The following is a 12,593-nucleotide window of genomic DNA, read 5'->3' on the forward strand; positions in this document are numbered from 1 at the left end:
TTCCCACTCCAGGTCCCTGCTTTGTGGGATTTCCTTCACTGGAGGGAAAAGCCATGGGGAGATTCTTATGGCTAGGAAAAAATCCTTCCTAATTCTGATCCAGCAGCTGTTCCATCTGAGACGCCTCTAGGGATGGCACGGCAGGGATCAGAGCCTAGTAGAGCAGGGTCTAAGCCAAGCACAGGAATCCCCCTCAATGCCCATTTCTTGGCTCTGCAAATAGAGCTGCTCTGATTAAATAGTACTGGGCAGTCCACGGACTGACACAGCGAACCTGAGACACAGGATTGTGCCTGGGGATGGGACTGGAGCCTTTGGTGTGGAGGAAGGAGTGCACCCAAGGTCCATATTGCATGAGTCTCTTGTCCCTCCTCTGTATTCCCCTTTTACTCCCATCCATCCCTGCCTGCTTCTCTCTGTGATACTCACATTCAAAGCCAAATCTCTAGCCACAAAACACATTTCCTCAGATATCCCACCTTCTGAAATCCCACCCCAGATTTTGTTCTTTACTCCCCTTCCTCGGAGCTCAGATCTTCAGCAACCAACTTTATCTCCTCAGCCTGGAGAGCCCTCACTTGCTGGTACAGCTCTCACCTCCAAGAGAGGCAGCACAGGGAGAGCCACGTGTCCCATTCTTTTGGCTGCAACCTAGCCCTATCTCCCTCTCTCACAATGCTCACGCTGCGGGCGCAGGTACTTACGGATTTTGGCATGTGTCGGGGTACCTCTGCAGGCCCCCTCCTATCTGCCCATTCAAATGCACGCACGGCATCCAGAGGGTTTTCTCAGGCACGTTTAAGCGAGTGAGGTTTAAGAGCACCAGGGCATGGCTGTGCAATGACGTTGCAGTGCCGTGCAGTCAGGACCAGGGCAGATCCCAGCGAGGAACGCGGGAGCAGATGAGGATGTTGCAGGAGGTGGTACTCCATCTGACACAGTTAGTGAGGGTGGTAGGATGTCAAGGAGGAGGTGAGGGTGAAGCCAAGCAGCCTACACTCAGTGTAGGTGTCGCCAGTAAACCCTCGGCCTCCAACCATGGCTGGCAAAGAGTGCAAGGCAGGGTGTTGTGGGTGTCAGAGCAGAAATGTGGATCACTGCAGACCCTGGAGCTGTAGTGATGGAAGGAGAGGCTAGCTGGTTTTAAACCAAGTACCAGAAGCTGTGCTTCGCCCTCAGCCTTCCCCTCTCCTTTTTGCTGTAAGCTCCAGACATGGCAGGAATCAGGGCTCAAAAGCGGGCTGAGCTGGCTGTGAGGGATCAGGGGATGAGAATGGATGTAGAATCACAGGAAGCATCTCAGGACAGAGCTGGTGCACACCTGTCTCATAAATTTCTGAAGAGCTGATGGAGCAACCTAAGCAGGTTGTTTGGACTTCTCTGTCCCTCTGTCTGTGGGGTGATAGAGACAGGAGGAGGAAGAGGGCAAGGAAAGGAACAGGGCTCCTGGCTGACAGGACAGCGGGAAGGAGGCAGGAAGGAGGCAGCTCCTGCAGAGGTAGGCAGGGTGGTAGGCCCCCATTTTATCACTCAATCCTGTTGTGTTGTCCAGGCACACCGAGGATGAGCAAGTAGGGGTCCCTGCTCAGAGCTGGCAGAGACCTTGGCTTTGAGGGGGTTGCTGCCTCGGCTCTTACTGGGTGCTGGGGCCTGCAGAGCTACCCATGGCTGCCACAGGGTGCTGACAGGGCTGTCAGGACCTGCAGAGGGCTGGGGGGACTGGAGAAGGTGAGAGCAGGGATAGGTTGAGCTTCGTCTAATGAGATGAGATGGAGTGTGAAAGCATCCATTAAGTGCCTGTTGGACATGGTTCTTCTTCCTTCCTGGTGAAAAACAGCAAGCCTTGTGGGATAGAGGGGTAGAAAAGAGCTGACTGATGTGAGCTTGTAATCTAATTAAGGATTGCTAGGACCTTTGAAGGTGACGGCTATGATCTTGCCAGGCAGCAGAAAGGCCATGCAAGGTGAGGAGGAGAGCGGGCAGCTGTTTCATCTGAAGATGTGACAGCCCAGACCCTCTCCCACAGTTGCCTTATTGTTCCTTATTGTCCACTGAAGTGCTGATGTCCACATCTCGTGAGTGGCAGCGAGAAAAATACTGGGGACCACAGCTTCTCTGGATGGCTTCTTTTTTGTGGGGTGACTACTACAAGTTGAACCTTTATTTTAAGGATGGGGCTTCTTAATCCTACAGTTTGCCAGTGCAGGTGTTTTAGTGGACACCGGGGACATCAGAGAGGGGCTGCAGGAGGTGTTTTTGCTTATTCATATTATTTCAGACCATCTGAGCAAAACGAAGGCTCGGATCATCGCGCACCTATTTCAGAGAGGGGCGCCAGGCTGAGAGGCTCAGCGCCCCGCGGGACCGCGCCCCTGCCCAGGGCAGGGCGGCGAGCGCTGCAGCCCCCCGAGCCCCGGGCGGGGGTACCCCCAGCAAGGGCGCGCCCCTGCGGGCATCGCCAGCCTCTCCGTGCTCTGCGACCGCTGCAGGGGGCCGGGGCCGGCGAGCCCTCGCAGCCGCAGCTCCCCCGGGGCGGTGGGGGCGGGCGGGGCCGTGCCGGGGTCCCCCCCCGCCCCCGGCGGCGGGAGCAGGGCAGGGGTGAGCGGGCAGGGCGGGCCGGGTCGGGGGCTGCCTGCGGTTTGGGGCGGCGGGAGGCGGGATGTCCCGGGGAGGGAGCGGGGATGTGCAGGCACACGCAGCCGCTGGCAGGCGGCCGGGGCTGCACGGCGGCGGCGGCGGCGGCGGGCGGAGCGGCGCGGCACACGCGGCGGCAGCTCCCTCCGCAGCCCCGCGCCTCCCCAGCCCCGCCGCCGCCGCACCGGGCATGGCCGCCCCCCGCCGCCGCGCCCCGCGATAGCCCCACGAGCCGCCGCGTCGCCGAGGTGAGCAGGGGCCGGGGACCCGCAGCGCCCCGGCCCCGCCGGCCCCCCTTTCTCCGCCGCCGCCCCGGCCGCAGGGGCACCGGCGGGGCTCCGCGGAGGGTCCCCTCCGGGGGCAGCCCTGGGGTGGGGTGGGGCTGGGGGAAAGGCGAAGCCTCGTGGCCGTGCCCCTCCGGGGGGCACTGGGGCTTGGGGTGGTCCCAAAGCCCCGGGGGAGGGGGGCGGGGGGACAGGCGCGGCGAGCCGCAGCGGCGCGGCATCCCTCGGGTTCCCGCCCTGCTCCCGGACCCCAGCCCGGAGGGGTCCCGATAGCCTTCAGACTCGGAGCAGTGCCTGAGAGCCCGCGTTCTGGGGATGTCCCTGGTAGTCCCCAAGCGCACAGAGGTCCCTGATAGCCTCGAAAGGGAGGTTAAGAGACTCGGGGGTCGTCCTCGCAGCACCCGGAGGTCTGGTAGCCCCCAGCCCGGCCAGGCACAGGTACACGAGTGGGACGGAGGGAGCTCGTGTCCTTGTGATCCAAAGCCAGGCCTGCCCAGGTGCGAGCTGCTCACACCTCTCCCGGGCACCAGCTGCCGCCCGGGATGCCGGGGTCCGGGTCGACCCCCGGGGTTCTGCTGGGAGCAGCACCCACGGGGTGACTAGGTCAGGAGGCCTGAGAGGCTGCGCCTCGAGTGGGGAGCTGTGGGGGGAAATCAGCCTTTGCAGTGGGGAAAACACAGCCTTTGCAATGGCATATGATCAGAGCTTGTGGTTTTCACAGCCCTGAAGGAACATGATACCTCTCTTCAGCCCTAAATTATTTTATAAGTTTCCTAGCAATTGCTTCACCCTCCCCTGAAATGCAGCAGCTGTTTGCCACTGCCCAGTATTTAGGGGCAGGAGGCAAAGGAGGGTCCTGCAAGCATGTTGTCAAAGGGACTGTGGGGAGGGAGGATGCAGCAATCCATGGTGGGATTTGGCTGGGGCAGTGGCAGTAAGATCCTGTAGCCCCTCTGAAAATGCTGCATCCTTCGTTGGTGGTGGTTTGTTTGCTGGAGAGATGCTTCAAGCAACACCATTGCTTTTATGGGCTATTTTGTCCAGTCCAGGAAAGTGAAGGTCTCAGCAGGGACCCCAAAACCTCTTCCTGCAATGCATGTGTACGTGTGAGTGGGAGGACTTATGTCCCCATCTTAGAAGTCTGTCACAGAACTATGGACCAAACATAACCTTCCAGAACTGAAGAGTCAAGCTGAAAGTGGAATGGCCCCTGTTCATCACACCCACGCAGCTGGGTAGAGTCTGCTCCATACCTTCACCATTCTCTTAACAGAACTGTTTAACCCCTCCCATCTCATTACTGTAATATATTTATGATATCACCCTCGAATTACCTGCCCTTAACAACCCCAGAAGGCTGGGAGGGAATGAAGCATTTTTGGAAAGTATTTAATGCTACTTCGAGAGGGCAGGAGGCGGTCGGAAAATAGATGGGTGCAGAAACCTTGGGCCGACGGGGCTCTCTGCAGGACAGCTGGGGAAAAGGACCGCACCTAGTGAGAGCTGCGTGTTCACATTTCCTGCCTGGGGCTGCAGCCCGGCTCTAGTGCCTGTTGCCACACTCTCTTGCTTGGACAGTGAAAGAGGGCTGCTGTTTTCTGCCTGCTCCTCTGCTAGATCTACTGGACTCCCTGCTCTGCTGCAGGGTTTGAAGAGCAGCCTGGGCACTGTGAAGAGCACTCAGCCCATCTATTCATGCAAATGTGCACAGGAGGACCTTATTTAACATGAAGCTGAAGCATCCCAGATCTAGGGAGGGAAGATGAAGGTCCCCACAGCTGGGTGGGTATTTCTGGGTTTCCGATCTCCTGACAGCAGCTACCAGGGGCAGGTGCTCCAAGATGTAACATCCTGAGCTATTACACTCTCAGGATTGAGTCTGCACACTAGATTCTCCTGTACACACATTTTCAAAAGCTTTTTAATTCTTAGTGCCCCAATGCTGATTTAGAGGAAGGAGTCTGGGTGGAACAGAGGGGAATGTGGTGATGAGGCTGTATAAAACTGGATGTTTCAACTCCCAACTCCCAGGCAGTAGAGAGGAGCTGTGGTGTCAGCCAAGGGATTTTGCTGAGCTTGCTCTTTTTCTCTCTGTAGGTGTTCATCTCGGTGGGGCCACACTGACCATGCTCAGGAGCTTCTGTCTCCAGCTCATGTCCTTGATTTGGATCCTCTTGGCCCATCACCAGCTTGTGCAAGGTGAGTCTTTGTAGACATGGCTCCTTCTCTTTCATAGCCATTTTTCCAAACCTGTCCTTGGCATTGCTGAAGTCTCCTCAGTTTTCCATGCAAAATCGAGATGGTCTGACTTGGAAAAGCAGAAAATGCTGCCTGGTCATTAAATCACCTGGGGTGGGACACTGGAGGCACCTTAGAAACTCTTGCCCACAGCGGTGGCAGTGCCTGAGCAGACTGACAGAGACATCCCTGCTGCTCTCTCTCAGTTTGGTTTGGGAACCCATTCACCCAATGAGCTTGCTCAGGGGGAAGAAGGTCTCAACAGTGAACAGCTAACCCTGGATCCGGTGAGACAAAATCCTTTCCCAGAGATTAGTTTGCTCTATGCCTGCTCTGGATAAGCAATGAATTCCCAAAGCCATGTGCCAGGAGAAATGGGTACAAATAGGAAAGGTGGCAATACCCAGGCTTGGGGCTGAGCAGTCCCAGGATGCTGCTCCAGCTCCATACTGACTTGTTTTAGGAGGTTCTGACCCTGTGCGGTGGGACCTGATGCCTCACTGCAGCAAAATTGCATGCATAGGGGATTTCTTCCCCTGCTCATTTTTCCAGGAGGCACAAAATGCTGCTTGGGAAAGCCTGATTGCATCTCTAGGCACGGGGGCTTTAATCTGTTTCAGTCCAGGATGGAGGGGCTCAGGTAAGGACATTTTTCTCCTGGCCTGGCCTGCACAAGACTTGCACAAGACCTCTGGAGAAACCTTTCCCTGCTTCTTGACATCTGCTGTAGTTCTGCTGCTCATGGAGCCAGAGTGAACCAGCTCCCCTGTGGAGCTACGATGCAAGCAAGTGATGAGGAAGAGGGGAAGGTGGAGATGAAAGGGAACACCTGGCACAAAGGAGAGGATGAGAAGTGGCACAGCGAGGCCATGGCTCAGTTACAGCTTCTGTGGCTTTTAAATAAATAAACAGAACTGGATACCTGGCTCCATGTGATGCCAAGTCCTGTTTCCCTGTGCTGGAAGGGAAGTGCTGGCAACTGGGTCCTGGAAGAGGGGAGGAGCTCCTGTCAGACCACTCTGTGCCAATAGCTGTCCTTGGAGACGGCGACATCCTGGGAGGTAAAGAAGAACCATTCTTTCCATTTCCATCCTTGGTCCCTTTGTGCCCCTTGCAGTACCTGGCCCTGAGCTTTCCCATCATACTTGCTGCAAGACTGTGGGACTGAGGTCCCAGGTGGGTCAGTCTCTATTACACAGGTTGTTTTAATGCACGGGCAACCCCAGCTCTTGGCCAGAAGGGCCCAAAATCTAAGGGAGGCAGCAGAGAAAAGGTGGGGAAGATGACCAGAGACTGGGTAGTTTTGAAGCAGAGCCCCATTTTCCTGTGTGGCATCCAGTCAATTAAAGGAAGGTCCTCCACCTTACAGTTCTGGGGAGAGGTAGGCTGAGCACTTAAGGAAACACCCAGTGCCATGGGCAGATCTGGAATAATCCATAGTCTCTGCTTAATCCCAGTCCACATGTCTCTTGTCTTGCAGGGGATGACTGCAGTGAGCGCTGCAATCTCGCCCACGGCTGCTGTGACCAGGATGGGAAGTGCAGGTATGGCTTGTCTTTGGCTCTCTGCTGAGCCTGACTGTAACTGCTCTCCCTTGACACCGTGTCCCTGGTGCCTACACCCCTGCCTGGAGCTGAAGCATCTCCTCCTCCACTCACCCACACCTGGAACCAATGACTCTGCTCTCTTCTTACCTGACACACTCTGGAGTGAGAGGTGTTGATGCCTCTGCCACTTGCTGATCCCCTCTAGCCTTTGCTCCAGTGCTTCCAGGGTGGCCACCTTCACACACTGACCACTGTTATTCTGCTGAGCTCTTTTTGTCTAGAGGGAAGCCTAGGACAGCCTGTCCGTGCCTGGGTGAGGGGAAGCAGCCTTTAGGCTCAGATATGATGAGGGAAATTCATCAGGCAGCAGGGCAGGCATGAGGGTTGGCCAACTTGCTTGGCCTCCTTGCTGATTGAGGTGGAGGTGCTCTCCCTAGGGCATGGAAGAGAAGGGCCATGCATATAACTGAGGGCTTCAGGGTTCCCCTCTCAGAAGCCTGGGTTGTGGTGGGGATCTCTGGATGTTTTCAAAAAAGGGTTTACCAGCAAGCTGTGAGCTACAGCAGCAGAGGAGGTACTTGGCATCCCAGCTCCAGCTGGTGCCCAGATCCTGCAGGGTCAAAGCACAGAGCCTGACCCTGCACTTCAGCCTGGGAAGCACCCATATAACTGCTCTGGGCTGCCACAGACCCACTGCCTGTTGTCCCACTGTAGGACCATCTGGGGCCCCCACTCTGTAAGGCAGCACCAGGAGGCAAAGGTTGGCTTTGGGCTAGCTGGGACACCTGTGGCTGCAACGGGACAGATTGCTCAATGCCACCCTCCAGGTTCTCCTCACCAGGGCATGGTCAGTCCCTGTTCTGTTTCACAGGACAGCCCCTGGTGTCACACCACACCTGGGCCACTTGTTCTTGCTGACTGCTGCATCGTGGCATGTCCGGCTCTGGGCGCTCGTTGGCTGGGCCCCCGTTTGCAGCTGCACAGAGCTCCTCTCTGAGCCCTTTCAGCAGCTGTGGCTGCTTGGGGGAGCAGGGTGCTGCAAAGCCCCAGTGAGAGAGGTCACATGTCACCATGTGGCAGGTGTCCCAGCTGCAGATCTTTCTGCATGTGAGTTGCTGCTGCTGATTTCAGGCCTCCAGAGCATTTGCTGAACCTTGTGGCTTGGCAGTACTTCAAAATCACCTCAAACTCAGGGAGACTTAGCTGCTTGCCTGGCCCCTTCCTGGCAATTTTTAGGTTGGTCAGCTCCCTTTTGGAGGAGTGGAAGAGTTGCTAGCACCTGCTCCTTTCAGGTACTGGAGGGTAGGTGTGTCCACATCCCTCTGCTCAGGGCTGTCCAGGTGTGAATGTATTTCCCCAGACTATACCAGGCACATGGTATCACCTCCAGTCCCATTGAAAAGCCTTTAATTAACAGATGTGTGTATATTTTTTTTTACCATTTTCCTCACTCCTCATCTCTTTGGAGCAACATACAGGTGAAACAGCCAGCCCAGGTTTGAAATTGCAGCTGTGGGCCAGCCCAAAAAAAACTGCAGTCACCACACATTATGCTGAAATGAGCCCCAGCCATAAAAATGAACCCCCTTCCTTACTCTAGAAACTGTGTTGTTTTTGCTGGGTTTCATTTTGTGCTGGTCTGAGTATATCTTTTGTTGTGGCTTGGTGCCACCTCCTCTCAGCTCTCATCTTGTTATCACTTGCTTTCTGCTTTGGAGCTGGCAGGTCTGAGGGATGCCTGCCACGGGAGCAATGCAGCTTGGCTTTACTTAGGCATTGCCACTGCCCTGCTCTTCTGGGGCCAGAAGGCTCCTTGTGTGCTGCAGGTTCTCCCGTTGTGCTGCCTTGTGAGCTGGCTGCTGAGTCGATCCTGTGCACCAGCCACAGCAAGCAAGGTTTCGCAGGTGGCTTACTGTGCACTCCAGACAAAAAATGGTACACATCATAATGCAGAGAGAAGCAGTGAAACACACAGATCGATGCAGCCTTTTGTCCCTTTCCCTCAGAAAGCTCAGAGTTAGGGATGGGCTTCTTTCTGCCTGTCAGAGTGAGTGCCTGCTGTGGGAGGCACGGGAATTCCTGAGCTAATGCAGTGGTGTATATGGAGTGGCTGGTTGGAGGACAGCAGAGGGATGTGGGCAGTGAAAGTGAAGCTGCTGAGCTCTGCTGCTGGCTACTCACCCTCCCTGGCTGCAGAGGGTGTCTGCTCCTGCTCTGCTTGCTTCCTTGGACAGATGAGATGCCAGTACTTACCTCTGGAGGAGGGAGCTAGGAGGACCATGGGGCCTTTGGGAGGGTTTCTGAGCACTGCTCTATCTGTAGGAGCCCTGCACAGCACGCAGCCAGCTTTTCTGCAGCCCTGCTTGGATTTGATTTGATAATTTGATTTGCTGCTTTGATTTGATTTGATTTGATTATGCTGCTTTGCCCTGTCCTCCTGCAGGTGTGATCCAGGCTGGGAGGGGGAGTACTGCGAGGAGTGCGTGCGTATGCCGGGCTGTCTTCACGGGACGTGCCACCAGCCTTGGCAGTGCATCTGTCACTCCGGCTGGGCTGGCAAGTTCTGTGACAAGGGTGAGTTGTGGGCTCAACATCCCTGCCTCTGGTGCTGAGGGCAGAAGCCCAGCACACCCTCATGGATATGTCAGCCAGCATAGCCAGAAGCCACCTGAGCGATGCTGTTTTGGCTGCCTGGGAGATGGGATGTTGCCTGGCAGCCACAGCTGGGACCATTCCCTTCCTGCAAGAGAGGTCAGACTGCTGGCACTTGTTCCCTGGCTGTATGGCAAGAGCTGTTGTGATGCTGGCCAGCCTCAGGAAATGGAGCAGATGAACTCATTGCATTTCCCATGCTGCATCAGGACTCCAAGCGGGATCCCCTGCTTTCCCCAAGGCTTCCTGCCTTCAGCAGGTGGCGGGGAGACTCCCCTTCTCCAGCCCCAGGGGGTCTGCACTGGTCAGACAGTTGGCACGCACTGCATCTTCACAAGCACACAGACACTGCACTTCTGTTGCTGCAGGTGCCTATTGGAGGGGAGGAGAGAGAAGCTCCTGCTGCTATTTCTCCATCCCCGGGGGGTTTGGTGGGTTCTGTTTGCACTGAGTTGGCCACATCAACCCTCTTTTCTCCCTAATTCACACCATTTTTTTCCCCTCAGATATACACATCTGTGAACACCAGTCCCCCTGCCAGAACGGGGCACAGTGCATCTACGATCGAGATGGGGAGTATTCCTGCTTGTGTCCAGAAGGTTTCCACGGGAAGGACTGTGAGATGAAGACAGGGCCATGTGAGAAGGCAGGGTGAGACACTGCAGTGAGATTACAGACAGCATTAACTTCGGGTTGCACTCTGCCTAGTGGAGGCCCTGCTTGGCTCGTTACCTGTGAATTTCCATACAGTAATGGAGTTAAGCCAAAATCACCTTTGGCTTTGGTTTAGCAGCGTGCAGTGCACGGTCCCACCAGGGTAAGGGCTTTCTTGCAATCTGAACAGATTCCTGTCCCTGCTGTAGGAGGACAGGAATCTGTTCATCATGCCTGGGACATCCTATCTCCCTATCTCCTACAGCAGCCAAACTGCTGACATCCATGATGCCTTTGGGGAGCATCAGGAGGGCATGTTTCCTCTTCAGATCATTTAGCTGAAGACCTTCCCTGGTGGGTAGTGGGCCTGTGCACAGCCACAGCCTTTGAGGAGGTCCCATGGCTTCTCACTCAAGGAGACAGAAACTCCCATCCAGTCTTCTCCTAGAGATAGCTGCCCCCACGGAGAGAGCTGGACACACTGACCATGCAAGCAGCTCTGCATGTTTACCTCAGGTACACCCCTGGGATGGGGGAAGTTGCTTGGGCTCCAGGGCCATGACCTGTCCTTGCTCTCTCCACACAGGTCTCCCTGCAAGAATGGTGGGCAATGTCAAGACGAAAATGGCTTTGCCAGTAACTTCACCTGCCGATGTCTCGCTGGCTTTGTGGGGGCTCTCTGTGAGCACGATGTGGACGACTGCCTGATGCGCCCCTGTGCCAATGGAGCCACCTGCCATGACGGCGTCAACCGCTTCTCCTGCCAGTGCCAGGTGGGCTTTGAAGGGCGTTTCTGCACCATCAACATCAACGACTGCGCCAGCCAGCCGTGCAAAAATGGGGCGAAGTGCTATGACCGCATCAATGACTATGACTGCTTGTGTCCTGACCGTTTCACTGGCAAAACCTGTGAGATCTCCATCCCCGAGCCCACCTGGTCTCCTCCCTACCAGCCTGCAAACCATGAGAATGCTGGAGGTGTGAAAAGCACCACTAGTGAGACGCCGGGGGTGACGCAGCCAGAGCCCATCAGGACTGTGGTCACAGGGCGGCGTGTGGCCAACCACAGTGAGAAAGAGCCGGGGGGAGGGTTGTTGAAAATCTCTGTGAAGGAGGTGGTGACCCAAAGGGACTCAGGGGCTGAGTGAAGCCCAGCTGGTGACAGTGCTGGTGTTCGGGGTGCTCACAGCAGTGCTGGTCCTCATCACTGTCCTGCTAATGCTGAGGAACTGGCAGAGAGGCCGTCAAAGGTCGAACTGGTGCCAAAGCCCTTCTCAGGCTGCAAGAAAGCTCCAAGACCAGGAGTGTCAGGTGGGCATGCTCAACACCATCTTGATTGAGCCAAGGAAGACCACAGAGCTGTGAGCTGTGAGGACTCTGAACCAGGCCCTGGCAGGTCATCGAGCTGGCAAACCCCTTGAACTGCACCCTGCGGAGCCACACCGGCACCGACTGGGCAGCGGGGAAGGGCTCCCAGGGCAGCAAACATGTCAGCAAAACCCTGGGTGTTGAGCATCGCTGTGATAGCCCTGCCTGGGTCTGAGCTGTCTCCTGGCTGGCTGGCTCAGCTGGCACCCACAGGCATTTGAAGGTGGGGCTGTGTTGGGCCAGCCCTGCAGGGGAGCAATGGTGTGCTGCCTGCAGCAGCCACGCAAGCGCCGCTATCATCTGACTCCAGCACTCAGAAACAGGACAGGTAGTGCTGAGGAGGGCACAGCCCTCTTGCAAGCCCAAATACTGCCAGACCCTTTGTAACTCTTCTCTGTGACTGTGGGAGGGGGCTTTATCCTCATTTCTGCTGGTGTTGGGATGCTTCTTCTGGGGCCTTTGATACAGTTGTGGCTGCATGGGTCTTCCTGCCACAGTACTGCATGGGGTTGTTCCTGACTGTTTCTGGAGGCTGTCATTGCAGATGCCACGTCTCTAGGGAGTGAGCAAACACCCTTGCTCCCTGGCCTTGTGGTTCTGTGAGCCAGTTCAAAGAGACTTCAAAAAACATTGCCGGTCTCATGCCCTTCTTCTGCCCTGGCTGATGCACCCTCCTCTTGCTGTCAGACTTGGGGGTTACAAACGTGTTCCATACTTTCCTCCTGATAATCCAGGGGTCTCTTTGACTCACTTACCAAGCCGTCCTTTCTGGTCTGGCCACAAATGACCAAGATCCTTTGCCTCTGCAGTGTGCACTTCTGCCTCACTATTTGCTCTCCTCTGGGCCTGAGCTGGTCCTTCTCATATGTCCTCATAGGTGGAGCTGGAGATGGACAAGGCTGTGCTGTAGCTGGTTCAGGAGCAATACAGGATCCAGGTCCTCCTGTCCTCCCATTCACTCTGAGGCAGGCAGCTGACTCTAACCTCAAATCAGTCACTGCAGCGTTTCTCAATACAACAAAGCTGAACTCCCCACAGTGGATGTGAGCCTGGGATGAACATAGGAAGCGGACAAAAACTGCCTTCTCCACCATTGCTAAAGCATGGCTAAGAGGCAGCAGATGGTCAGGTCACTTAGCCTTTGTACAAGATCTGTTCCTGCCTCTGCTGGTCTGGTGTGCAGCAATCAGTGTCTCTCTCCCAGGACCAGGGATTT

General features: G+C 55.9%; 1 protein-coding gene across 1 annotated transcript; it reads left to right on the plus strand.

The window, feature by feature from the left end:
• Window positions 1–2,579: 2,579 nt before the first annotated feature.
• Window positions 2,580–12,004, plus strand: DLK2 (delta like non-canonical Notch ligand 2). Its single transcript, XM_038134076.1, is given in 7 exon segments — window positions 2,580–2,598; window positions 5,016–5,117; window positions 6,637–6,700; window positions 9,147–9,277; window positions 9,862–10,006; window positions 10,596–11,145; window positions 11,147–12,004. Coding segments are annotated over 6 exon segments (1,191 nt in total). The 5' UTR covers window positions 2,580–2,598; window positions 5,016–5,044; the 3' UTR covers window positions 11,375–12,004.
• Window positions 12,005–12,593: the final 589 nt, after the last annotated feature.

This window comes from Motacilla alba, chromosome 3, assembly GCF_015832195.1.
Source record: "Motacilla alba alba isolate MOTALB_02 chromosome 3, Motacilla_alba_V1.0_pri, whole genome shotgun sequence".
NCBI classification, from domain to species: domain Eukaryota; kingdom Metazoa; phylum Chordata; class Aves; order Passeriformes; family Motacillidae; genus Motacilla; species Motacilla alba.